Source organism: Egretta garzetta, unplaced genomic scaffold (genome assembly GCF_000687185.1).
Source record: "Egretta garzetta isolate BGI_Z169 unplaced genomic scaffold, ASM68718v1 scaffold275, whole genome shotgun sequence".
Classification (NCBI taxonomy): domain Eukaryota; kingdom Metazoa; phylum Chordata; class Aves; order Pelecaniformes; family Ardeidae; genus Egretta; species Egretta garzetta.
Window position 1 is genome coordinate 1,717,541 of NW_009259867.1, and position 26,845 is coordinate 1,744,385.

A 26,845-nucleotide genomic window follows, 5' to 3' on the forward strand; every position below is an offset into this window, starting at 1 on the left:
AGGACAGGCTGCCACCTTACATCTGTGCAAGATAAAAGGAGCGAAGTCACTGCTATTGGTCACCGCAATATTTTGTGGGGACTTAAGTGCTCTCTGGATCTTATCCTGGGTCATTAGACAAGTTACACTCTTGCTGTACACCACTAATAAATGCTGTCATTTTACCTGTTGGGGACCCCAGAAGGGCATCCGCTGAGGAAGCTCTCAGCAGCACTTGGAGCCAGCAAAAGGCCTCTCCAAGATGAATAGCAAAATAGAGCTCCTACAGGGTTCAAGAATAACAGAATTCAGGAAGAAGCAAGTAGGTTTACATGTCTCTACATGCCGCTACTGATGTGTCGAGGACTTTTGACAGCCATACTGAGAAGGTAGTGACCTTGGAAAGTCAGTAGAGTGGTGCTGTACAGCAAGGTCATCCTGAACTGAAGCCTTCTCCTTTTCTGAAAAAGCTATAAGCATGTATTTCCTGCATATTTCTTCCTCATAGAATAACTGGGGTGTCCATTCCAAGAGGGAGGGTACATGTAATTTATTAAGAAGCTGGTCAGGTACTTATTTACAATGGCTCTGCTGAAGGAGCAGATAGATTGAGATAAAGGAAATGAAGAGCTCTCTAGGTGTGTTGGCAAAGAAAAATGCTCACTGAAGGCTGAATTAAACACTTCAGGGCATGCAAGGCTTAAAGATAAGCCAAGAACTTTGGCTGTGGACATACAGAATAGTGTTTTCATGGCTCCTCCTGAACTAGTGGGAAGAAAAGGTTAATTGGTTTAAAAGAACAACTCTTTGACCCTTTCCCTTGCTTCAAACTTGAGCAGTACCTGTTCTGGGGATAAGTGTGTTTGTAAACTTGAGTGCTTCACGAATTCTCCAGTGGAAAAGAAGAGGTTGGTGTCAAGGCATCCAGGAAGTGTTGGTGCTTAAGAAATTTGAAGATGATGCCCAGTTAGACCACAATAGACTATACGTGGCCCATTTCTCAACACCACATTTTCAAAATCACCCACATGCAGAAAACAGTTTAGAAGCAAATCACAAGAGAGTGGAAAAACGCAAAAGGCGGGTTTAATCATTGGAAACAGCGAGAAAAATGAATGATGGGAGCTACCAGAGAGTTGAGTAACACTGAAATGAGATTCTGATCTATATAGACTTTCCCAATCTTTTCTAAAGGTTTTGGTTGTTTGGTTGCTGTTGTTTTTTTTGGAAGGAGGGGAGGGTTGGAAGGTTGGTAAGGTTCATAACTCATGACCCATAAAAATGACAGAAAGCTGAAAGAACTTGGTTGTCCTAAAGGTAAGTTGACTTTAGAGAGAGGGAGAAAGTATTTACACCTGGAAGTTGGAAGCAAAGTAGAAGCCAAAAGAGGGTGCTCTGATAGAGGTTATCACACTCCAGGGTCTGCAAGTGAGCTAGGAAGAGGACTATGCTTGGCTGTGTTTAACAGCAGAGGCACTGTTCATAGAGAGATGTTTTCAGATTCCACCCTGTATCTTCAGCTGAAAGTCAAGGGACTACACACTCCTCTATTCCATACCAAATTTGCATTGCACTGTCTCAGTGCCTGATGACGCCTTGAGAACAAGACTTGCTGGAGATTGTCTTTTGCAGATTAAACTTTCCAGACTGTAACACAGATCAAAGCAAGGTGTGACTGTTTCCCTACTGTATTGAGAAGGGAGCAGTGTGAAAAGCAATTAAAAGTATTTCTACATGTTTTTATTTTTTTATCTCAGATGATCTTCCCAGCAACGGAAACGAATAGTTGAGGGCACCAACCTATAAACTCCTCTTCCTATGACTGGTATTTTCATTCTACCACTGTAGTAACCACCAAAAAACATAGAGGCAGGCATGAGTTTGGCTGTTCACATAATTAAAGTTTATGAGACTGGAATCCTAAAACTTCATCCAGGTCCTACTGAAATAGCTAAAGTCCTCCTGGCTTCACAACATGATGGGTGGAGCCTACAGCAGGTTGATTCTATCTCAGTGGATACTTTATCTTTGGTGGGAACTGGATGTGGCACTTTTGAAAGCTTTGGGAAGGATGCTGGTGACTCTAGTTGATGTGGGAGCAAACTCTACAGATGTTTCCACCAAAGTTAACTTTAGACACTGGAAAATGTCCACATCCTGGTCTCCATGTACCGTCAGTGGCTGCACTATTCCCTGAAGGATGAGTCAGAACAACTAAGTTAGTGTTATTCTCTGTAGGCTTCAATGAAGACATAAGTCTCTCCCTATTGTTTACAGAGATAGGACCATCTAGTCTAGCTCCAGAGCCTAAAGTTGGTGTCTGTGAATGCCTCCTAACTCCCAGTCCCCAAAGGGTTGAATGTGTTGAGATTTGGAGATGTGGCACCTTAAGACTCCAACAAGGCCACAGAAGCAATACACTCAGATAGTCCTCTGAAGCCTGAAACAGTGTTTTAGAAGGTGTCTTTAGTTCAGAAACTGTGATCCGGTGCTTTGTATATAACTTAATAATGAATCAAAAATGTACACAGTGCAGTCAAAGTGAAAACACCCTTTTCCAGATGCTTTTCTGCCACTCGTTGTTCCCTGAATTAATCTAAAGCTCAAGAAAACCCACATCAAGCCATTTAGGGAAAACAAGTTAACTGTGTCCTTTCTTAGGCCTTCTCCTGTGGCTTCCTGCAGGCTCCTGCAGGAACTTGCCTCCTTCCTACAGCTGAGCTCTTTGCATGGGCTTCAACACAGCACTTAGTTTTCCTGGATGGGACTTTTCCATGGAGCTTGACCATCTCAGTTGTTGGGTATCATGGCATGATTCATATGGAGACTTTTACAGTGCAGACATATCCCACTCAACCTGTCACCCAGGCTGCCTTGATAGTTTAGCCAATACAGTCAATGGAGGCAAGGCCGTGATTCACTTCATCGCAAAGCAGACATCTAAAATGGGCAGATGAATCGTGCCCTAGAAGTGCCTGCTTCCCTCCACTGACTGATTACAAAAGCAGGCTGGGGTGAGTAGTTCAGCTGGGGATGTCTATGTTGCAGACATCAGAAGGTAGGTGACGTGAACACAGTTCCTGGTCAATGTGATCTGCCTGCCTCCCTCTTTTAAAGCAATGGAAAAAGGGAGGCACTTTTGGAGGGCAGTTCATGCTACTTATCCTCCCTCCCTGGACTAGGATGAATTGCCCTCTAATATTGGGCAAGTTTAATCTTCTCCCAAAAGTGCAGCTGGAGGCACCTATGTTTAGGAAATCAGCTGAAAACTCTTTGCTTTCCCAGGCACCTTCTACCTTGCCCATTTAAATTTCATTTACTGGAGGGCACATTCTTGGCTGAGCTGATTACCTTGGTTCTAGACTCCTACCTAGAGTCATCTGGGATCCAGAAATGGATGTCCTTGTGTCTCGCTTGCCTGGAAAGACTGATTTGTAAAGCCTAGTCTATGCACACTCAGTAAAGCCACTGAGTTCAGCTTAAAATCCCCTGGTACCTGACCATCTGAATCACAGAATCACAGAATGGCAAGGGTCTGAAGGGACCTCAGGAGATCATGTAGTCCAACCCTTCTGCTAAAGCAGGTTCACTTAGAGCATGTTGTACAGGACATCATCCAGGTGGACTTTGAATATCTCCAGAGAAGGAGACTCCACAGCCCCCCTGGGATGTCCATCTCCTTTTCACTTCTGTCCTCTCTTGCCCAGGTACCCACCAGGAAGAGAGCTAATTGACAGCAAGTACCCTTCTCCCATAAAAAGGACAGACATTTAAAAACTATTTTTATCCTAACCTAGAGAAGTGATAAAGTCAAGCTAATTTTCTTCTGAACTCCAGAAATGATAGAATTCTTGTATTTCTTTTCACTGTTGTGAAGACATATTCCCTAACTGCCCTGTTGATAATTCAAACACACTCGGCTCTTCCCAAATAAAAACCACATAGCAAAAATGAATGTAAACAGAAATACACACTGCCCAGGCAGGTTTCTGTTTGTCATTAATTCTGAGCAGAAAAGTCAATCAAGAGATTTAATTAGAAGAAAAGGAAATTATGCTCTAAAAATCCCTTCAGTTTTAGTAATGAAGGTTATTATTAGAAGCACCAGTAAAAACACTTTATAAATCCATATAATTAGCTACATATCTGCTGATCTCCCTGCATAGCTGGCTTGTTTGTCTCTAAGGCTTCAACCAACATAATGGCTCATGGACACTCCTTTCAGCAGGCTTCCATTTGGCTGAGCACAGAATTTGCACTCAAGTTTTGTTGTTTGGGTTATTTTTTTTTAATTTCACTCTCATCACTTTAATGAAAGCAATTTACAGATTGGTGGTCAAAGCAGGCTCTCCATATCATTGTGAGAGTACAGCAAATTCGGCATTGTTTTGTGAAAATATGGCCCTACTTTTGAAAATTTCTCAGTTGAAACCGGTGTAAAAGCCAAGTGAAAATGTGCTAAACTGGTATCCAGAAGGACACTGGAAGCCATTTTAATAACTTAGTTTTAGAACACTTCAACCTGATTAGGAAGCCCCAGCATAAAGCTTTGCAAAGCACATGCCTGGATTAAGCAGCCGTAGAAATACCTTGCTAAAGGATCTTTTCTAGACCATACTTTCAAGGATGTTACCAATACGCCAACCATGGCTCCCAACTTGCATGCACCTACGCACGAATGTTGCTGGTAACTTTAGTCCCATTCTTCACATGGGGGAATAGCACTGACATTGGACCCATACTATGCCATAGGAGAGCTTTTCCCCAGGTTGTTTCTATTCCAGCAGGGCTATATTTCCATCCCCTTTCCCCTACAGCAAGGCAATTTAACCACTTATGAAAGCACCATGGAGTAGGGAGTTTATGTAGCACTTCTGCAGCATTAAGCTCAGAGTTGCGTTTTTTATGTCCTCAAGGTCCAAACTGCTTGAGTCTTCAGGGTCAGCGCACAGAAGTTACCCGGTGAGGTTCAAATATATAGGGCACACTGCTGAATTTTATGACAATTGTCAATTTTTGGTGTTCTCCTTCCAAAGACTTGGAGCATGGTTTCTTCTACTGTTGGTGTTATTACTTTGTGTAGCTCTGACTCTCTAATCCCTGAGCTTCCTCAGCTGCCAGAATTTCCTATAAAACCTACCTGCTCTTGTACAGGTGTACTTGGCTTTCAAAGAAATATGGTTTTCACCCTCTGGTTGCAAAGGAAACTAGCTGTATGAGCTGAGCATCTTTGGGAAGAAGCAGCACAATGATGGATTAAGGCTTTGAGGTGATGAAGAAAAGGGAAGGAAAATATTAAAGGTAGAGTTGCTTGCCTTGTTGGGCCTGTAGGGAACTTCAGTGGAGAGATGATGCTGTTTTGGGGAGGAATGACAAGTGGAAAGGACGTTTTCTGGAGAAGGGAATGCAGAGGAACTGAAGATGTTGATTTTCTGTCCCCATTGTTGTGAACCAAGTACCAAGGTGAAAGGCAGCCTGACAGCATCTCTCTTCCCTTGGCTTTTTTTCCAGGTCCTTGGCAATTGGTCACCAGTATTCCTCCCTGGGGACTCAGCCCATCCTCTGCGGGAGCATCCCAGGACTGGTACCCAAGCAGCTACGCTTCTGTCGGAACTATGTGGAGATCATGCCCAGCGTAGCAGAAGGGGTGAAGATTGGGATCCAGGAGTGCCAACACCAATTTCGAGGGAGAAGGTGGAACTGCACAACCGTCAATGACAGCTTAGCCATCTTCGGGCCTGTGCTAGATAAAGGTGAGTGCAGTGCTACGGGTTTGGCAATAGAAACTTCCATGGTGGAGTAGCAGCAGAGATCTTGAGAAACCTACTGTGAACTCATTTGCTTGTGATAATGTGCCATATAAAATGGGCTGCCGGAGACAGACTTGAGCTTGTTAAGGGAGGCAAGTGCTACAGGCAGGGAAAATTTTGTTGGCCCAGGACCTCATCCAAGCAGTTCAAACCTCCCCCAGAAGGTGGTTTGTAGAGACAAGGAGACAGTTAATCCTTGTCATAGGGATAGCAAGTACATCTGTGCTTCCCCAATGTAAGGAGGGTGGTTACCCACCACCACCATGGTACAGCCAACATCCGCTCACAGGAAAGCACTATTTCTACCTCAAACCTCTACTGGGATTGTATAGGTGACCCAGAGAACTGGGAAGTGCCCCATTCACCAGTGCACAGAGAGTGGGGTCATTTCTGACCTTGTTTGGAGCAGGCGGTTGGAAGAGAGACCTCCCAGGGTACCTTTCAGCATGAATTATCCTATGTTCCTATGCCCCTCGGAAGGAACACAAAGGATTATTGTGTTTTCAGTGGTCAAGCTGGACGTCTGGCTCCTTTTCTGACGCCATGGCATTTCATGCTGCATTTTCATCTCTCTCGATGATTGCGGAGGGATAATGATGGGCTGCTGGGGATGGTTCCTAGGGGCTGGACTTATCAGATACCATCAGTTCTGATACCGTAATGGGATACAATGAAGATCAAAGGCCTGAGGAAATTGCCGTCAGTTAATGGTTCTGCTTTCATTGGTTATGAACGTGGCAAATTAAGACAGGGTGCTAATTCAGGCAACTAGTTCTGGCACGGTACCCATTGATATAAGTGGGAGCTCTTAGAAAAGATTTGCCCTAAGCTGTTGAATGCAGTAGGATTTAAGCACTTGCCTAACTCTAAGTATCTGGTCTTTTCCCCTATAAATTGGCAGGAGACTATTTTAACCCGTAAGAATTGTTTTATCCTTCTTTGCCCTTGTAGCATGCCTTTTAAAGTCCAGCCTGCTCCTGCTGGCTTCAGTAAGTTTGGGTCAAGCTCTGCCTTTCCCTTTAGCACAAAAGAGTTCACCCAAGAGGCAGATTCGCTTTGCATTTGAGTCCTGCCCAGATGGTAAATCCAGGTGCCCTGTGCAGAGCTGTGCAGGAATATGTCTGCATTCTCTTAGGAGAGCACCAGCAGAAGAGGCTTGGAAATCCTTTTCTTTCTTTCTTTCTTTTTTGGTTTTGCAAAAGAGAAACAGTTACAAGTTCCTGACTGTGAGTTGGAATTACTTTTTCTGGAATAGCAGAGTAGCACCATTTGAACTTGTATGAGTTGAGGAGGGAGCATCTGGGTTAGTTTCAGGGAATCTCCTGAGCTGGTCTATGTAGCTGATCTACAGCCACCTCAGGGCGCGTTCTTCCAGTGCTTGCCATGTGGAGATAGGGGGTTGCTTTGTTTTTCCCCTGCTGCATTACTCAGAGGAGACTTGGGCATTTCTTGTGCATGAATTTTGAAAAATAGGGGAGCCAAGAGAGAGCAAAGCCTTGGTTTGTATCGTGGCAGGGCCTCCTCCAGCCAGAACAGGCGTTTTATATGCACCCAGCAGGAGAAGGGATGGTTTCACCTGGTGGGGTTACCCCATTAGTGCTGGGGAGCTGAGGCACCGTATTAATACTGGTGTCACTATTCGGGCTTCACGGTGAGAGATCACCCCAAAATAATTACACCTCTAAGATCTGCAGTGTGGTGCATTTAAACCCATATCAAAGTGTCATAACACAATGTTTTCCATGCAATTAACCCACCCATTCTGGGGACATCACTCCTGGGTGACTATAGCAGCTGAATTAGGCCAGCACAGCCAAACTGAATATTCTTCCCATAGGCACAATCTCAGCATGATTAGCCCAAGAGCATTCGGTCGGCACAGGCAGTAAGTGAGCCAGACAACCCAATGCCTTTGCCTTGTCACAAGGCTGAATGTCCTTAAGGACACATGGAGCACCTTGCGCTCCCAGATGCTCTTGGATTAGACGCTCCGCATCTCCTGTAGCAATTATACCTTGTGCAGGAGGAAAGCGATCCTCACCTCCTCGCTGACCGAAGGAGCCCCCATCCCACAAGCTGCCAAGCGCTCTTGTCTCACAACGGTGTCGACGTGAAGGGTCTGTCCCTGCTTGAGACTGCAGGCTTTCGGTAGCCAGGCTCAGGGAGGGAAAGAAGGCTGGGACGATTTCATAACTGAAGAATGTTGTTCCTTGAGGGAGAATCAAACCACCCTTCAGTTTTGCTTCATCTACAGCAGGAGGGGGGAGAAAAAAAAACAGCTCGGTTGCATTCTTGTGCAGCAGATCCCCCAGGGTAGGAACATATTTGAGCTTCTACCCAGAAAGAGAGAAGGAGAAAAGGAGAGAAAGCAAGCAAGCAAGCAAAACTCTACTTTGCAGCTTGAATTTAAGTCACCCAAGATCTAACTACAGCTTCCCATCTGAGTCAGTAGGGACCCCAGCCTCCGTCAGCACAAACCAGCGTAGTCACTAAAGCCCCTCCTTTTTGCCTTACACGATTATCTGTGACTCTTTCATTGAAAAGGACTGATTTTAATGCCTTCAGGAAACACTTTCTAGGCCCAGATCTCGCTGAGGCTGCCTCACTGTCTGGGCTGCCCTTGCTGCCTTGGTACTCATTGCTAATTCAGGGCTAGGCTTGAGCTGTGATTCAGCGGTGCCAAACTGTCACCAGACTCTGGTCCCATTAAGAGCCATATTCTGATATCTCTTCTAAAACTGGACTCTTTTTTCCCATTAGCCTGTTTATGGAAAAAAATCCCACATGTTTTAGGTACAATTATATTTACAGTTTCAGGGTTTTTTTTACATTTCCATAGACGGGCCCAATGAATCACATATTAAACAGCAATGGTATTCATGAGCCCAGCTACAAGGGAATGGTGATGTTCAGGGGATCCAAACCTGGTGCTATTTGGAGGCAATACTTGACAGGCTTGGCCCTATGTCCCTCTAGCTCTTCATATGTCACTCAGGACACATGAAGAGCAGAAGTCCCCCATCCCATCCAGCTATTCAGTTGCTCAGTTTTGCCTGTCCTTGGCTGTGGAATAAATGTTCCTTATTCAAAGGGAACAGAGTCACCTTCCTCACTGTGCTCTGCTACCTGCATGGAGAATGATTTAGGCATTAGCAAGAGGTGAAACTGCTACGGAGCTGTTGGAAGAGGGTTCTTCTCCTTTGTGGTCATGGGAGCATATGAGCAGCTGTGCAGTTCCGTGAAGAAACATTCAGAGAGATGACATTCTTGGGTCTTTCTTACAAAGGACTAGGAAATTGGTGGCTCAGGTACCCTAAACTATTTGGAATCCAAAGAACAGGATGCCTATGTAGGAAAATAAGTGAGCCTGATGTCTTTTCCTCTACCCAAACCTACCTATCTGTCTATCAGTCATATAAAAGAGGCTAGAGCTAGTGTAATTTCTAGTCCCCCAGAAGTTCAAATCTCAACTACTGGACAGCAGAAAGAACCTCTCACTTGAACATTTCTAACAGACTAATTCCTAGAGGAAAAAAATTATTCTCATTCGTTTCTTTGAGACTGTTACACTTACTTCCCCTATATTGTGTGAAGCAGTGGAGCAGAACATGGCCATAGCCAAATAGCCTTAAGTGGTCACCTTAGCCACAACTCATGCCCAGCCACTTACCTGAGGGGTTTGGCAGTTCGTTTTTGAGTTCTCTTTAAAAATACACAACATAAAACTTTGGAGGATGTAGTAGAGGGACATGGCATCACTGGCAACAGAAAATGAACTGTGCAACCTAACAGGGATTTTCCATCTCAAACTTAAGTGGTTTTACTGGGAGTTGTATCTTTCGCCCTGTTTTTAACATTTATGGACTGAAGACACCCTTCATGTTTAAGTTGTGGTGGGTTTTCTAGCCTCTCAACACCCTGAAACTTCTCTGGGCAGAAATATGAACTGACCTCAAGAGAAGGAATACAATAAAAGCTTATCATGGCCCTGTCTCTTTAAAGGACCTCAGCACATAATTAAGTCAAAATAAAAGTTTCCTCCCTCTCCTCCCCCCATTCAATAAAAGTAAATTACCTCAAACTATTTAAGCCCCCAGTTCGTTTAAATTTAAAAAGGGAGCCCTTGTCTATCTATTTCTTTCACTCACTCCCACCTCCTTCTGCTAAAGGCTGGCCGGGGCTTTAAACCTGCCAGCTGGACTGAGAAATGGTTAATAGTTATTGTGGAGGAGCAGCTTTTAATGAACTATTGAAGAATGATACATTGATGGAGTAATGGGAGTTTAAGTCGCTCTGTAATGAAACAGGTTCTCAGCGCGGACCCATTGTGGTGTAAATACGGCACGTCTCTCCCACTGTTTGGTCAGGACTAAATAGCAGAGGCCAGAGGGGGGTCAGCTTATGGGGTCTCCGCTTTAGTTAATCAATCTGATTGGATTAGGGTCACTGCGATCCCTAATAATGTCAAAGGTTACGCCAAACTGGATTAAATGCTTTGTTGGAGAGGGCTCAGATTCTTTCAGCTTTTGCCGATGGGGCTTGTTTATTAGAGTTTAACACTCGTGCAACCTTGGGAAGCCGCACCGTCCCTTTTTGTGCGTCGGGGTGTTTGCCAGCGTGGAAGGGGGTTTGAACGAGCCGGGGCGGGTGCACGCGCGTCCCGTTGCTTTGTCAAGTGTCTGTGCCCGCCGGATGTGCCCTCTGAGGACATATATCAAATTCCCCACTGGACAAATGAGAGCCTAATGGGTGATGCAGAAGCTCGGAGGCATAAATTCATTCCGGAAATAATTGTTGGCTGTCGACCCTGCTAGAAGGCGAATGACAAGAGCCACAAAAGCAGTGGAGTGACCCACTGTCCGCACCCCCCTGGGTTAACCCTGTTCCTGTCCAGCAAAGAGATGGTTTTCTTGATACAGCTCCTGTTTGTGCAGTTACCAGGATGAGCATGGATTGAAATATGGAGCATTCAAGACCACTTGATTGCTTCATTATTATTGTTGCATTCATGACTTGGTGCCTTCCAGCACTGCCAATTCAAATCAAGGTGGGATGGGATGGGATGGGATGGGATGGGATGGGATGGGATGGGATGGGATGGGATGGGATGGGATGGGATGGGATGGGATGGGGATGGGATGGGATGGGATGGGATGGGATGGGATGGGATCTCCCCGTCATCTTATCCAGGGAGACCATGAAGCCTAAAGAATTACTATTACCTTCACACATGATGTTCCTGCAGATGACACCATCCTATAGACATGGCAGAGTGTCCTTCAGAAAATGATACCAAATAATCTCTTTGAAGGCCACTTCACAGTGGAAAAGGGCAGCAAGGATAGTGTGTTATTGATAGAGATATGAGATCTCTGGATCTCAAATGCCTCTTTCCTTCTCGCGGTAGAACACACACTGCATGTTTATGGCCTGCCAACACTGTCAGATTATCCAAGCCAATTTCTTGCATGATGCAGACTGGAGAATTTCACCTCAAGACTTCTGGAATGAAACCAAAATCTGGATTTGACTATGACATCTGTTCCCAAAGGACACCTTGCTTTGACATACCACCAAGAGTTGGACAATCTGTCTACCTCCCCTTTTACAAGTTTCCTCATTTCTAACGTGACATGGCTCTGGCATTGACAACCAGCCACTACACTTTTCTTTGCTAGATTCAGAATAAGTCTTCCAGAAAAGAGCATTTTCTTTGCTAATTAAACTTTATAAAAAGTTAAAATTAAGGCCTGCAGAAGAACAGTGGGTCAGAAAAATTTGGGTCCATTATGTCAGGCAGTCCTCTGGGGCATGATTCATCTGATGTATTCTAGACAGTTAGGATTAAATTATTCGCACCCTGAAGTTTCTACATCTCTCCATCAATCACTGAGGGAATCCATGGAGACCGTCTCTTGATGAGAAGACTCCTGCTCCCAGGGACCACATGAAGGGCAGAGCAGGCATTTGTCTAGCTCATGAGAGATGTGGGATTCAAGTCACATCCAGTTTCATATGGGATGCTGGGCACTGTTACCTTTGCAGCTAGGCTTATTTTGGACTCTAGACCTTTTGGTCTAAGCCCCATGTCTTGTCTCTCTCAAGAAGGCCAAAATGTAGTTGTATTCATGGGTTGACTCTTTTGTCCCTGTTACTACTATGGATGAGAAAGATCACCTTGTGGCTAGCAAAATCCATGGGAGTTTTCCCCAGGTTTAGCAAGAACGGAACAAGACTTAAATTCAGTTATAATACCTCGGAGACACAAGTCTCCTCCATATTTTTTTCTTGCTGTGTCGTAACAATATCGCTCCACAGGCTCTCTGATAGGCCTGATCTCATCTACCAAAGTTAGATGTCAAAGTCTGAGCTAGTCACCCCAGGCTCCCTTTGCAGTCAGTGGAGAGCAATCAGCATCTCCAGAGAGCAATTCATCTGACCTATCTTAGACACCTATCTCAGGATAACATGAATCATACCAAGATGTTTATTTCTCTCCATTGACTATAGAGGAAGCCTAGGGCTACAGGCTCAGACTTCCATGTGTACTTCTTAGATGCCCAGTTTGGGGGCAAATAGTTCCCACCCCCCATCTGTCTCCTGTTAGAAACCAGTCCTGACATCCAGCCTCTGTTGGAGAGGCCATTTTACTAATGCAAGAACACGGCACTGAAAAGGATCTCCTGGACCACTAAATACAGGCAGTCTCTTGCTATTTCAGGCTTAATACCATCTCATAATGTATTGCATGATTTAAAATTAATATGTTTAGCAGACCTCATCATATTTTCCTGATGGCATTCTGGCATCTCCGTTGTCTCTGTGCCAAATGCTTTCCCCCCTTTTCCCTGCTCTAGATCAGACTTCTCCACTTCTGCAATAAAGTAAGGCATGAGCAGAAAGCCACAAGATACTGATCCATCCAGGAGGTTAGTTACATGTAGGAGGTACTCTCTGCTCTCTCATGAAACTCTTCCCAAGAGGATCTGATTTCCAGCCACACCCCGTCTACCTCTCCGCTAATGGCAATTTGGGCAGCTGCCCTGGTATCAACAACGGAGATCTACAAACTCTACCCTGTAACTATGGGGAAGGAAACTGGAAGGATCAGGATTGAAAATGTGACTATGCAAGCTCCACTCAGCCGTCAAGATGCATAAATATTGCAGGCCAGAGACTTGCCAGTGCTGCTGAGAAAAAGACTGGCAGGTCCTGGCTCAAGACAGAAGCATCGGTTGTGTTTAGTGTCAGGGTAAATTGGGCTTGGAGCTGGGGATTATTGCAGGGGATGAGACATTCGTAAGTGCCAGCATAACGCTGCACTGCTTGAGGCCGCGTTCCAGCCCACAGGTACAGAACATCCCATATTCATGGGTGCAGCATTTCTGAACTGGCTGTTATGTAGCTAGCTCAGTACAGGCAGCAGCACCGGGGAGGAAATGCAGTCTGGGGAGGTCTAGATGAGCTGGAGCCACATCTCTGGTTTGTAACCCACATGAGCACTGGGAGATTAGCAGCTTCCACTGAGCCTTGGCAAGATCTGCAAGTTGCGACGGCAGCAAACGGAGATGCCGAGGAAACTTGCCAACATGTTAGTGCCTCAGCCTTTGGGAGCAGGATACCAATGAGGTGGTACAGGAGCTCCTTCTCTTGCTGCTGGGGCTTCTGGAGGGGCCAGGTCACCATCAGAAGGGGTCACTCCAGCCTCTTGTGACTTCAGGGGTGTTCAAAGCCGAGCACTGGGCAGCCCTGTGGCTGTAGGGCCAGTAGGATAGCACTCAGAAGACTATGGTCAGCATCGCATCTAGCTGCATTTGCCGCTCCATCCCCAATGCAGCTGGAAGCTGCACGTGGCCTGGGTTTGGTGGGCTCAAGTGTAGCCGGGGTTTCTTGGCGAGGGGCCCTGACCTCATCCCCTCTCCACCTGCAAAGTGATCCCGGGATAAAGATCTGGCTCTTGAGCATCTGTACAGTTCTCTGGAGACGAGACAGCCCATGTAAACAGCTGTAAACAGCCAACACCCAGACGCAGGCTGCAAACCTGGGCGAGCGGTGATGGTGAAAAGGAAATGGCAGCAATACCAGGAGCCGATCCTGTTTACTCTCAGCGCTCCCTCTACCTCCCACTGCACCAACCCTCATCTGTCAGCCCTGACGTGGAGATTTTTCTGGCGACTAAAACATTAGATGGGGGATCAGGGAGGGGAGAAGGAACAAGACAGCCCGTGGCTACAAAACCGGTGGCGTCTCTCCCGGCGGCGGGAGGCACTGGAAACTTCTGCCTGGGGCGGCGTGCACAATGCGACGGGCTGTCAGGGAGCGGGCTGCACGGAGTTATAGATTTATTTCCTTCCCCCTCCCCTCCCCTTCCTCCCCTTTCCCCTGCTGGGTACATTGCATTCCCCAACTGGGCTCAGGCTGGTTGCAACAAGGAGCTCCCTCTGCTGCATCCCAGAGTGCCAAGTCCAAGCGTGGGAGCTAGTCCTAGACAAAAGGGAACAGTAGAGGGAGCTGATTAGCATCCCTTTGTCCCGGGAGAATCCCAGCCCCAAATGGGCCCTCGGCGCACAACAGGCGGCACAAACACACACATGCATGGACGGGAGCCAGGGATGGAAACGGGGACGGCGGAGGCTTGGTCACCTTCATCCGGGAACTGGGGAGAAGGGGGACGCGGTGGGTTTCACCCCTAAGCACCGCTATGGGACGGGTCCTGAACCAGAGCTCGTCGTCCTCAGGTCCGCAAGGGTGGCTTTTGCCAGTGGAGGAGCTAGGTATGCATCTGCCTGTGCTCCTATGTACCAAACAGCCAAAACAAGCAAAATCTTCTGACAAAGAGGGATCCAAGCCCATGAATGTGGCTTTTCTTCCCTGTGAGATGTGTTACGAGCTGGCAGTGCTGAATAGACGCAGGGATTTTAAGGCCAGAAGGGGCTGTGGGATCATCTGGTTGGATTCCTGTATAACAAACAGAGAATTTCTTCCTATTACCTCTCCAGGCAGATATGACAGGGCAGCAAGAGGAAAAACAGGGCACATAAAGATGCCCTGCATGCTCCTTTCTGAGCTGTGGGCTTGCACAGCAGGGGAACGGGGCTGTCTGCTGCAGGGCAGACAGGGCAGACAGACAAGGAACTTTTTGCAAGAGGTTAGCGTGCTTCTTGCTAAGTGTGCTGAAGGAGGAAGCATGCACCTTGATGGAGCAACTTCTCTTGTTCCTTGCTCCCTCAGCCCCATATTTCAGGGAGCACATCCCTCAAAGGAAGGACTTGTCAGCCCAGATCTGTAGGATTAACAAAGAAGAAGGGGTCAGCCACTAGGAGAGGGAACGGTTCAAAAGGATCGTTACAACTGTGTTTGGGTTTCTGTTGTGCATGGGGACGACGTGCTCATATGAGCAGGGAAGTGTATGGTGCACCGTCTCCTGCTCATCTTCAACGTGCTCCCGTGGGTCACTGAGATGCTTCAGGAGGGTGTTGCCTACAGCACATCACTGTAGATGGGCCTGATATAGAGGGCTATAGATATGTCACAGTATGGATATGCTTTAGGGAAGGACTTGAAGGAAACTGCCTCGGCTTTGCTTTGGTTTGGGCAGGCTTTTTTAGGGTAGAAGGTGGCATTGTGAATCACAGGGAGGCTCTGGAGCTTTGGCTGTAGGTGACCCTAGAACCTGATGACAAAGCACAGACAGAAAGCCAGAGAGTCCACCAGACCCTGGGACACACAGAGCCATCCACATGGCTTGAGGTGGAACTCAAGAACAGGTACAGGTCATGGGTGGAGGAATGGAGAGTGTCTTTCACTTTTTATTTCATCTTTACTCATCTCACCCTTCCTAGAAAAGAAAAACAGTTTACAAAGCATACATGTTCTTTGGCTGGCTTCTCCAGACTCAGCCTGGACCAGTGATGGGGAGCAAGGCAGAAAAGAGAGGTTCTGGTTATATGTGAGGAAGAACTTCTTTACTTTGAGGGTGACAGAGCACTGGAACAGGCTGCCCAGGGGGGTTGTGGAGTCTCCTTCTCTGGATGTATTCAAAGCCTGCCTGGATGATGTCCTGTGCAACATGCTCTGGGTGAGCCTGCTTGAGCAGGGGGGTTGGACTTCTTGGAGGTCCCTTCCAACCATTGCCATTCTGTGATTCCTTGATTCTGTGGTTCTGGCTCTGCTTTTGGCTGTGATGGAGAGAGTGGAGCAGGTCCTCCTTCCTCTGCATCTCTGCTTCCCATGGAGTGCACCACAGAAGCGACTGGATACTTCAAAGAGGATGATACCAAAGTAGGTCATGTGTAAGGCCCTGCAGCTCTTGCAACATAATTTAGGTAGTTTTATTGGCCTACTTATGACTGTTGCTCTCAAGTTTGATCGACGGGGCAGTAATGCTTCATGGAACGCTTCCTGGTAGGCTGCAGTTTGTTGACTAAGCATCTGGCACAATTTCCTCTCCATTATTTCCAGGTGCTAAATCACATTAAATGATAGCTAATAATTATGGTTTATCCTTTCCTAATCATGCTACTTTCCCAGGGAAGCTGTTGCCACAGGGATGTTGTGGGAGTGTGAATGGGCGGGGAGGGCACAAGGAGATATTTCTGTTCACCCGGAGCCATAAAAAAGTTGGAGACCCCTTAGGCTAGGCATGCAGGATCCAGCCTAGGAGATACTATATCTTGTCAAAAATGTATTTATTTATTTTCGGGGCCAGTTTTCCATCAGAGAAGGCAGCTGCATCAAAATGGAGATGTTTTGCAGGACCCTCTCAATTTCAAGGCAAAAATGCACAGCTTTGGCTTTCTTGCTTTGTTTTGCACATTTCAGATAGTTTCATCCGAGTTCTTGAAAAGAAGCCATTTCACTTCTTTTTATTTTGAACGTGATCTTATGTCAAAACAGAAAGTCATTAAACTATCAGAGAAGCACACTGCTGTACCTTTAATATTTTATAGAATATTGGAGTGGTTTTGATATTATTGAAGCTGAATGATTTTACCTTGTCAAACAAAAAATTCTGACATTAACAAGATAAAATACTTTAACATGTCTTTAATACTTTGAAATGTCTTTTTTTTTCCCCAGTCTCTTATCACATGGAAAAATTCAGACTCTTGTATTTTCTGTCTGATTTTCAACTCTTAAAAATAAATCAAAACAGAATTTCCCCTAATATGGTAATTTGATTTTTTGGCCCTCATTACTAGCCTTAGGCATGACATACTCTCCAAACTCCTTCATTCTGACAGGCTGCCTAAATCCAGATTAACCGAGGGCAAAGTATTAGCAGTGCTCTCCTAAGGACCTATCTAAATTCATAAAGCAGCCTTACAGCTTTGTAAAATGAGGGCTGTAAGAAATAGGCCCCAAATCCATGACTTATTCTCCCCCATTATAAACACTGAGTTCTACCATGAAGATGCTCCAGCAGGAAACTACACATATTCTTCTTAGAGAAGAAACAAAAGGTGGAAAAGTATTTTAGTGCTGTTGGGTTTGGTGGAGAAAGACATTTCTGTTCATACAACGTTTTCAGCCTGCTTTCTTCACTGCGTTTCAGATATAGATTCCTTGGCAGATGAATTTGAAGACATAGATGTATCTTGAGAGAGGTAGATGGGAGCTCTGTGGAGTGTGGCCAGTCTACGTTAGATGTTCAGTCTGTGTCCAGCACAGTGGCACTCTGGTGAGATTTGCAATTTTAGTATCACCTGCGCCCAGCATCGGAAATGAAGAATATTCTCAGTATTTAGCTCGCCTGAGCCGTGTCTTCTCAATCAAAAGTTAATATGCACATCACTTGCACCTGAACACATCAGAGATGACATAGTGAGATTCTGAAGGCAAGACCCTGGCAAATAATAGGTTTTGTAAAGTTCTGTTTATGGCTTTATCAATTATAACCCTGGTCCAAACACATCCCCTTATCGTTGATCCCTGCAGACCAGGAAAGAGTTGAAGAGGATACAAATGTCTTATCATAAAATACTTTATACTTCCATTGAGCAAGACGATAGAGTCTTCTTGTGCTGGTTCTCAAGGGGCCAGATGGACACTGAAGCTTTTGAACTTCTCAGCCAGCAGAAAAGCACCATCTCAGTTCTCAGATCCGTGTTTCCAATGTTTGCCCCAAAGCTTCAGGAACTATATCAAATAATCAATAATCAATATGTAAGAATAATCAAATGTCAGAATTAAAAACTCTCCCTAAAACCTCCTCGCTTCAATCAAAGCCAACCTTCAGAATATTCCCAGAATAACCTTCAGAATATTCCCATCTCATCAGTCATTAATATTTTTATTCATTATTCAGGTTGCTGTGACTTCCATGAAATCTTTAAATCAACCTGACATAAAGCCAGTGTTTTTTCAAAAAGAACAGAGAAGGAAAAGTGAAAAAGGTGTTTGTTTTGTGAATTTTTTTTTAAGACATCCAAACATATCTCGTTGTTTGTTGTGGTTTAACTCCAGCTGGCAACTAAGCAGCATGCAACCGCTCGCTCACTCCCCCCTGGCCCCCTCCACTCTGGTAGGATGGGGGAGAGAATGAGAAAAAAAAGTAAAATTCATGGCTTGAGAATAAGACAGCTTAATAAACCAGCAGAGGAAATAATAATAATAACAACAACAACAGTAACAATGACAACAATAATAATGATGATAAAGGAATATACAAGCCAAGTGATTTACAGTGCAACTGCTCACCACCTGCTGACCAGTGCCCAGCACTGATCGCTGCTCCCTGGCCAGTTTCCCCCAGTTTATACACTATAAGCATGCCGTCATATGGTCTGGAATAGCCCTTGGGCCAGTTGGGGTCAGCTGTGCTGGCTGTGCCCCCTCCCAGCTTCTTGTGCCCCTGGCAGAGCAGGGGAAGCTGAAAAGTCCTTGACTGGGTGAGCCCTGCTCAGCAATGACTGAACCATCAGGGTGTTACCAATGTTCTTCTCATCTTAAATCCAAACCACAGCGCTGGACCAGCTACTAGGAAGAAAATGAACTCTAACCCAGCCAAAACCAGGGCAATGTTTAACCTGCCTTTTCACGTAGATACTTTATAAATGGGTGACACTCCTCTCGGACAGCCATACTCACCATTACAGCTCTGGCACAAGCCTCACACACTAGTGCTGGCCACAGAATAATAGTGATTCAGAGTCTGTGGAGTAGGATAGATGCAATTTAAAAATATATGTATCAGCGTTATAGCTCTACTGAAAAAGAGGCTGTAATCACCGGTGTTGCAACTTGGTGAGGTCACTGCGTCAAGCACTCTCAACCATTAACTGCAAGTATTTGCCTACTTTATGGGGTTGACCACTAATGTAGTTGACCAAATACTGGAAATATGTTGGACTTTTCTTTCTAGGGCTGAGACTTCTGATATTTGAGAGGCTGTGGGGTGGACTGCTAGCTTGTTAATCCAGGGCTGCACCTTTTCTTGTGAGGCTTATGCCTGCTGATATTTTAGACTTTTCTTTGGTTCCATCAACCCTGCCAGAAGAAGAAGGGTGTTCTTAATTCAGACTGGGCAACCAAACCAGGTAGATTGGCTTAAAAAACAGATGAGCTAAGCTTGGTACTGATTGGGATCAGACAGGTTGGGATGAACGCCAGTGCGTGGTGGATCTTCTTCACTCTACGAGCCACATATGACATACATCAGAAAGTCCAAGGTAGTGGTGTACCAGGACTACCTCAGAAGATGACAGTGGCTCCTCTGGAGCTGGCATGGGAAAGCAAGCCACATCCTGGAGTAATACAGCCCAGCAATACTGGGATTCTAGCCCCCACGCAACATAGCCCTACTGCTAACCAACCAGGTGCCATAGCTAGGGCAAGGAACCATATGCAAATCGTTGGAGAGCCACGTGTGATTCAGGGGCTGCTGGGAAGCCACTCCTGCCCTAACAGCTTGAACTTATGCTACTCACCCAAGCTAATACCCAAACCTCCCTTGAACTTAAGCTACTCACCTGAACACAAACTGCCTTGCCTTAAAAACTGTTTTAACCTGACTTAGCCAACTGAGGTTAACCAGCCTGGGTAAAGTATGCGTCTTCTTTATGTAGGGTTTACTGTCTGGGACCTCTTCATTTCTGTGCTTGATATCTAAGCAGCTCTTTGAGACTGTGGGAATCTGCAGATCATGGGCATCTTGCTTCTTAAGTTAAATGTGTTTACTCAACAGGACTTTGAGCTCCAGAGACTGACATGTTGCACTTGACATTAAAATAAGGGCAAACACAGGCCCTGAAATTTGAAGAATCCCTGCAATTCCTAACCGAAATCTCTCCTCTCTAGATAAGAACACATCTCCTGGGTGAAGTGGAAACCCGTTCTCAGCTCTGCTTTGCTCAGCTCTGCTTTGCTTAGCTCTGCTTTGCTCAGCTCTGCTCTCAGTTCCTGAGCTCTCTGCGGGCTTCCACCAACCTCCCAAATTAGCACCAAAGTTAATGGTGATGCCCATAGTGCCTATGCTTATCCAGAATAGAAGACCAAACATGCAGGTTAGAAGAAAAGCATACCAAAATCTTCACCACAGCGAAGAAACATAGCAGAAAAGGTGTACATATTCAAGAAAACGAGGAGAATGGAGAGGCCCTGGAGTGATTTATGGGCAGGATATAACACTTCTTACCAGAATTGGCATTGCTCCACTGCCAGACAGGAGAATGGCGAGGCCCTGGAGTGATTTATGGGCAGGATATAATAACGTTTCTTACCAGAATTGGCATTGCTCCACTGCCAGATAGGATTAGGCAGTGTATGGGTGACCCAATTTCAGCAGCTCCAACTGGCTGACTGACTTCCGCACCAGCAGGTCCAGCAGTGTCCACAACGCCTGAGCTCTACCACTGGTCACCAGTGACATACCTAGCGTGGGAGCCATGGCTGAATTTCTAAAGAGTAATGCTCAGCTCAAGAACAACAGTGTGGTCTCCAGGAATAAGCCAGGAACCAAACCTAATTTCCTATAGCCCACTGACAGCTTTCCACCCTCCCCAGCTTATGTCCATTGTCAGCACATGCAAAGGCTCCATATCCTATTGCCAGTTGCTTAATCCATTCCTTCCCGCCCCACTGTCAATACAATAATACCCCACTGAGGAGACCCACCCACCAGGAAATCCCCCTTTAACACCCTGCAAAGGAGCAGCCAGATTTATCTCTGCCACTGTTCTGGAAAACTAAATGAGGACTCATCTGCTCTAATCCCCTCTTAAGATTTCAAGATGAGGCCTGTGTTCACGTATTAGCATATCTAACAGCTCCTACGTGTGCACTGCAAGCCTACTGCTCCATGGAGGTAAATCACGTACCAACACATACTTCAGGTACCCTACTATCTCCCTCTGAAGACGTAAATGACTGAGCCTTTGCAATGACCTCATAAAAATGCCTGAAATGAAGAATTGGGTTAAATGGGCTTGGAGATCTCCTTGAAGAACAAATCTCATCACTCATCCACAGCCTCCTGCTAGAGAGTTTCGGGACCACTCCGTACATGTGATACACAGCATTTCCATTGGCCTCGGTTTTGGCATGGCAGCTGTGACTTTCTTGGTGTGGGTATGAAACAGGCACTCCAGTTTGAAGAAAATTCTGATATTTCTACAGCTTCTTCGGGCTTGCTCTGGAATGACAGTGAGGCCTTTCAAGACTTTCACAAGTCTTGAAAAGCCTTGAAAATATCTCAGAAACCTTTAGGTAAATGTCAGCCATGGAGCAGCTGAAGGTTTGGAGTGAAAGTGTCCACTTAGGATGTAGGTGACTGAACATTTTGGTCGTTGCTGCTCTTGAGGGTTTGCTGTTTCATGCTGAAAGTCTGTTAGGGAGCACTGGCAGTGTTAAGGAGCACAGGTTTTTGTGGCTTGTAGTGGATGGCAGAAGTCTTAGAAGGGGTAGGGAGGCCAAGGGCCACCATCAGCACTGGCTGGTGTGGCACCCCGTTGTGAGTCACACAAGACTTTTGTGTCCTCACTGTTATACCACCTGCTGTACACTGTGCACAACACCCCACCCTTGTTGTGGGGAGTTGTCCTGGGCAGACTTTTGAACTGAACCACTATTACACAGTTAACTGAACTTGCTGGAGACCAGGCTTTCTGACCAAGGTTGTGAATCAGGTTTGGATGATGCTAAACTGAAGACCGGGTGATTTGATCTCAGCCTTTTCCCAAGACACAAACCAAGTTGGTCCTCTTAGGATAAACAAACTCAGATGTTTGCTGTGGTTTTTTGGGCCATGGTTTCCATCTAACTCCATGTTGGTAGTCCCTGCCTATTTGGAAGAAGGAAATATGAATATATCCACTAAGATCCTGAGTGACGTTGTCCACTAAGAGACTTGTTGGGCCATGTAATATGCAAGCCCAAGAGTTTTTACTCCTCCAAGCTAACTTGGGAGAAGCACGTATTCAGAGGGATGAATTTTCAGGCCCGTAACCATCAGAAAGTTTGTTGTGCCAGCACAAATTCCAATTCCCCTTTCCATACTCAGTCCTGTAAACCTTTTGCTGGCAAGTCTGGAACTGCACTGAAGACCTGAGCCATTTGCATGATTAAAGGTTGCAGGACCAAGCTGATTAGAAAGATTCAGCAAATTCTCCAATCAGAGCATTAGGACAGATCCATTAGGTGAGGAGCTGGCTCTGGGTACGTAGTTGGCTTCTCCCCAGAGTAACTTCCACTGGTTTCTACCAAGAGCTGGAAGTTCTCAGCTTCTCTCAGGATTGATCTCTGCACCTGCAGAGTGAATGCCTGTAAATATTGTTGTGGTTTTGGTGGTTTTTTTCTTTATAATATTAAAACCTGCTGCTTTAAAAAAATGACAGTGTTTTCTGGCATTTAGTCCCTAATTGGAATATTCCCTTTGGGTATTTTCAAAAAAAAATATTAAATTGGCCCAGATATTTTTTTGTGAATAACACTTTAATTAAATTTTTACATATTAAATGTACATCAATTGAAATAGTTAGACAAATAGCAGGAGTGTTAGTCATGTATAAGCAAAGGGATGAATCAGTCGAAGACTGAATATGTTACAACAGCCTCTCCCTCCGAGGGCACATGTGAGGTGCTGAAAGGCAAGGGAAAGTAACGTGAGAGATGGAAGCGAGTGAGAAGGGGGAGCATAGGAAAAAAGCCCAGGAAAAAGGCGAGGTACCCAGTGGGATTAATAAGGGAAGGGCTCCCTCGCTTACGCAAGGCGTAAGTCATGGGGTCAAGGGACCTGAGCTCCATTCCCAGCTCTGCCACTCATCTGCTATGCAACCTCGCAGCATTACTTCGTTTTCCTCTCTGCCTTGCACTTCCACCTCCTCCTTTGGTTTGCCCAGGTTAATTTGACAAGTTCTCCACGTCCACTTCAATCGCAGCGGGGGGACTGGGGCTAGACTTTAGGAAGAGCAGTCTAACGGTAAAGGTAGTGAAGCATGAGGATAATTTGCCTGGGGAAGGGGTGGGAGCTCCGACCTGGGAGGTTTTCGAGAACAGGTTAGACAAACATCTGTCGGGGATAGTTTAGGCAGAGAGGATCCTGCCTTTGGGCAGAAGGGTGCAAAGTCCAAGTCTGATAGCTATGATTTGAAGGCTTTCTGGAGCAGGGGCTGAGCCTGTGCCAGTGCATCTAGATATGAGTTTCATGCAAAATAACAAGAAGCAAGGTGTCTCATTGGAAAAGGTAAGATTTTTGTAGGAAATAAATACTCCTATACCAAGATGCACCCTTAATTACCCTGGCTTAACTTTCTGCCACTTCCACTGAATTAGGTAAAGGTTTTTCAGATTTACACCAGGCCAAGAGGAGAAACAGGCACCATGATGTTCTGCTGATGGCCAAAATATATTTTTTTACTTTACCCAATTTATTCAGTAACTGATTTTCAAAGACATTTCCTAGGGGTTCTTGATTGTTCCTTTTTTTCTTTTTTCTGCACTTCATACGTCATCTATCCCCACTCATTACATAGGGCAGCGGCAGTGTTGCCACTGAGGGAGCTAACATTTAACAGCAAGAGAGGAATCTTTAGTAGCTCCCATCCCACGAGACTGCAGGATGCGTAGCTTTGATTTTGTTGCTGTAAGATAGGCAGGGATGAAAGCGATGCGCACTGTCAGTAAACCCTTAAGGTACTGGGTTCCTCCAGCAGTTTGGCAAATGCCTTCCACTCCCACTAAAGACAGTGTAGGCAGAACAGGTCATTGCCCTTCCTCCTCCTCCTCCTCCCCCCCTCCCCCCCATTTAGTATGCTGGATAAGGAGCCATGAGTTGTTCCCACCAACTCTGGAGCGTGGACACCCATAGCTGTGGGCTGTGGATGCTCTCTAAGAACCTATAGCAGGACAGAAGATGCAAAATCACAAATAACATCATGTCCAGTCATCAAATACAAAGGCAGGGTTGACGTAAGAGCAAACAGGCATTTGGTGAATTAAAAGCAGCAAGAATGAGAAGTATAATCTGGAATTGCAAGTTTTCTTGCAGTCAGGTTGGCAAAGCTCTGGAAGAACCTCACAATGTGAAAGAGGAGAAGCAAAAATACTGTAATGACATATAGCCTGAGGAAGGCAATGCTTCATCAAAGGAAATGTTATCATTTGGCTTAAAACGGGTGAGCCCAGAGACAGAGATCGAAGCTGGATCAAAACCCACATCACCTGCCTCTTCTTCCCACTCACTCACAGCCCCCATCTCTCTTCAGAGAGACTCCAATCCCTACCTGGAGGTTATTCACATTCTGGCTGCCCATCGTTTTCCTTGCCTGGGAGGGCAAAACCCATGTGCAGTTCAGACTGGAAGAGATCATCTCCATAGGAGAGGCTTCCAGCTCCACTCGCCATGAAGGCTGAGGAGTGTATGGCACGGGGCTGGGCGAGAAAACTGCGTCTGGGTAATTAGGTAGGTGGGTGTTATTCGAGCTTCAGAAACCTGGGCGAAATAAGGTAAGCATAAGATTAATGAAATTGGCTTGTCTTATGAATACAAATGATGACTGGTTGAGAAAGTTGTCTGGAGGTGTTTGGTATCGTTTGCTTCTACAACAGGTTGGGGGTTTTATTTTGAGGTCAAGTATCTATCTCATGCTGCAACAACTGTGCTGCAGTTCTGATTATGGGAGGTATCACGCAGCAGCAGGATAACTGAGTCTTGACATCATCTATCCACAATTTTGAAATTGTTCTGAGGTCACAGGTTCAAAACTCTGTGTGGATCAGTGAGGAACAGAAATCATCATGTCTGAGAGCTTCTTGGTAGGCATCAGAAAACCCAGATCATTCTCCTAACCCAGGCTGGATGTTCCAGTTGAAGACAGCTCTCTCCCTGAGCTGGCTCCTCGTCCCTGCAGTCAGAGCATGTGGCACTTGCCCACACTGCAGGATGAGAACTGCATGTCACTCGCTTCACCAGTGTGGGCACAGGCACGTGAGTGGGCAGCTCTCCATGACAAGTAGCCCATTCACATTGGTGGGGCAAGGTAGATACTCTGGGTGTGTGAGAGCTTCACTGTTTTAAATCATGAGTAGATACAAGTTATGGCTATTTTATTGTGGATATTATTATTATTTAACCCCTGTCTATCATTTGGCGGTGAAGCTGATGGAAAAATTCCATATATCTCATTTCTGAGGTCTTATATCCACTAAGAACTCAAGCTCTTTGTCTTGTTCTGGGTGTCACAGATTGCCAGGTGGTCTCCTAGCCAAGTATCCACCTTGCATGTTTTTGACTGGCTTCCCAAATCAAACTGATGACATTTTCATTCAAACAAGATGCCGGGCTAACCCTTCGTGGTACCTAAAACAAATTGTTACTAGGACAGACATGCAGTAGAGGGTGAGGTCTACTTTGACAGCATTGTGTTGCACATCCTTTTCTTCAATTTTTAAGTACTAGGACTCATTTCTCCATGGCTGGGACCAACACCAGGCTGATCACCAGTTCACAGACTTGCCTTAGCCATACTGTCAATGCACAGTGGTGTATGGAGGGATACCTTTCTTTTTTTGAATTTTTCTGTTGTGATTATTCTGATTGTGTCTTCCTAGGACTGAAAGATTTAAGGGAATGCCTTTTAGAACGTGACTGTTGGTCACAAGAGTTCCTCCAAAGGCTTGGCCGTAGAAGATCTATTCATGACAAAGTTCGGGGTCTGCGCCCACTTGGCCAGCAGATGTGTTTATGGAGGCTATAGCTATTGCCTTCAGAAAAGGGTGGTGTAGTGCAGTTCTTGAGGTTACTGTTTAGGTTGGGTGAGCCAGCAGATTTGTAGTTTGCCCACCCTTAGAAGATGTGGTCCTTGCTGTAGCGTCCTCACATGCACTCCTTCCGTGATGGACAAGTGCAGAACTGAATACAACTTTAGACAAGTGTTCAATATATTTAGCTCCCTCTTCCACTTGCAAATTATACAAGAGCTTCAACTATAATCAGAATATCTGTCATCCAAAGCTTATCTGATGACTTATAATTGCTTGTAAATCACTCGGTCTGTGTCTGGGACTTTGCAATTTTCTTATTTCTCTCTGTCTAAATAGATCTACCATCCTCATTGCTTTAGCAGCAAGTTGCATCCTCAGGTGCTTGGGATTAGAAAGCAGGAGGAGAAGGATTGCTCTTCATTTCACAGGGGGGCAACTGGGGCAGAGGTATGGCAGGTGAGCTTCTCAAAAGTCATGCTGTTTAGGACTGAGCCCCTTCTCCCTCAGGAACCCCACAGATCCAGCCTCCAAACTGCGCTTCCTCTTACAAGCTATTTATAAAAAGTGGCTTTTGTGCTTTGGGAGCTGCATAAAACTTTTCTGCCTCCCCAACTGGGTGAAACTGAAACCCACCAAAAAAAAAAAAAAAAAAAAAGAAGATTGCCAAAGCCTGCTGCAGGGGGGTGAGCAGTTAGAATCATAGAATCATAGAATGGTTTGGGTTGGAAGGGACCCCTAGAGGTCACCCAGCCCAACCCCCCTGCAGGAGCAGGGACACCTTGAACCACATCAGGTTGCTCCCAGCCCCGTCCCACCTGGCCTGGAATGGTCCCAGGGATGGGGCCTCCACCCCCTCT

General features: G+C 45.7%; 1 protein-coding gene across 1 annotated transcript in view; it reads left to right on the plus strand.

The window, feature by feature from the left end:
- WNT3A (Wnt family member 3A) overlaps positions 1-26,845 on the plus strand; it is an 89,319-nt gene that overhangs the window by 44,317 nt on the left and 18,157 nt on the right. Inside the window, exon 2 of the mRNA XM_009640103.1 lies at positions 5,491-5,732. Within this exon, the coding sequence (XP_009638398.1) occupies positions 5,491-5,732 (242 nt within the window). The remainder of the gene's footprint in view (positions 1-5,490; positions 5,733-26,845) is intronic.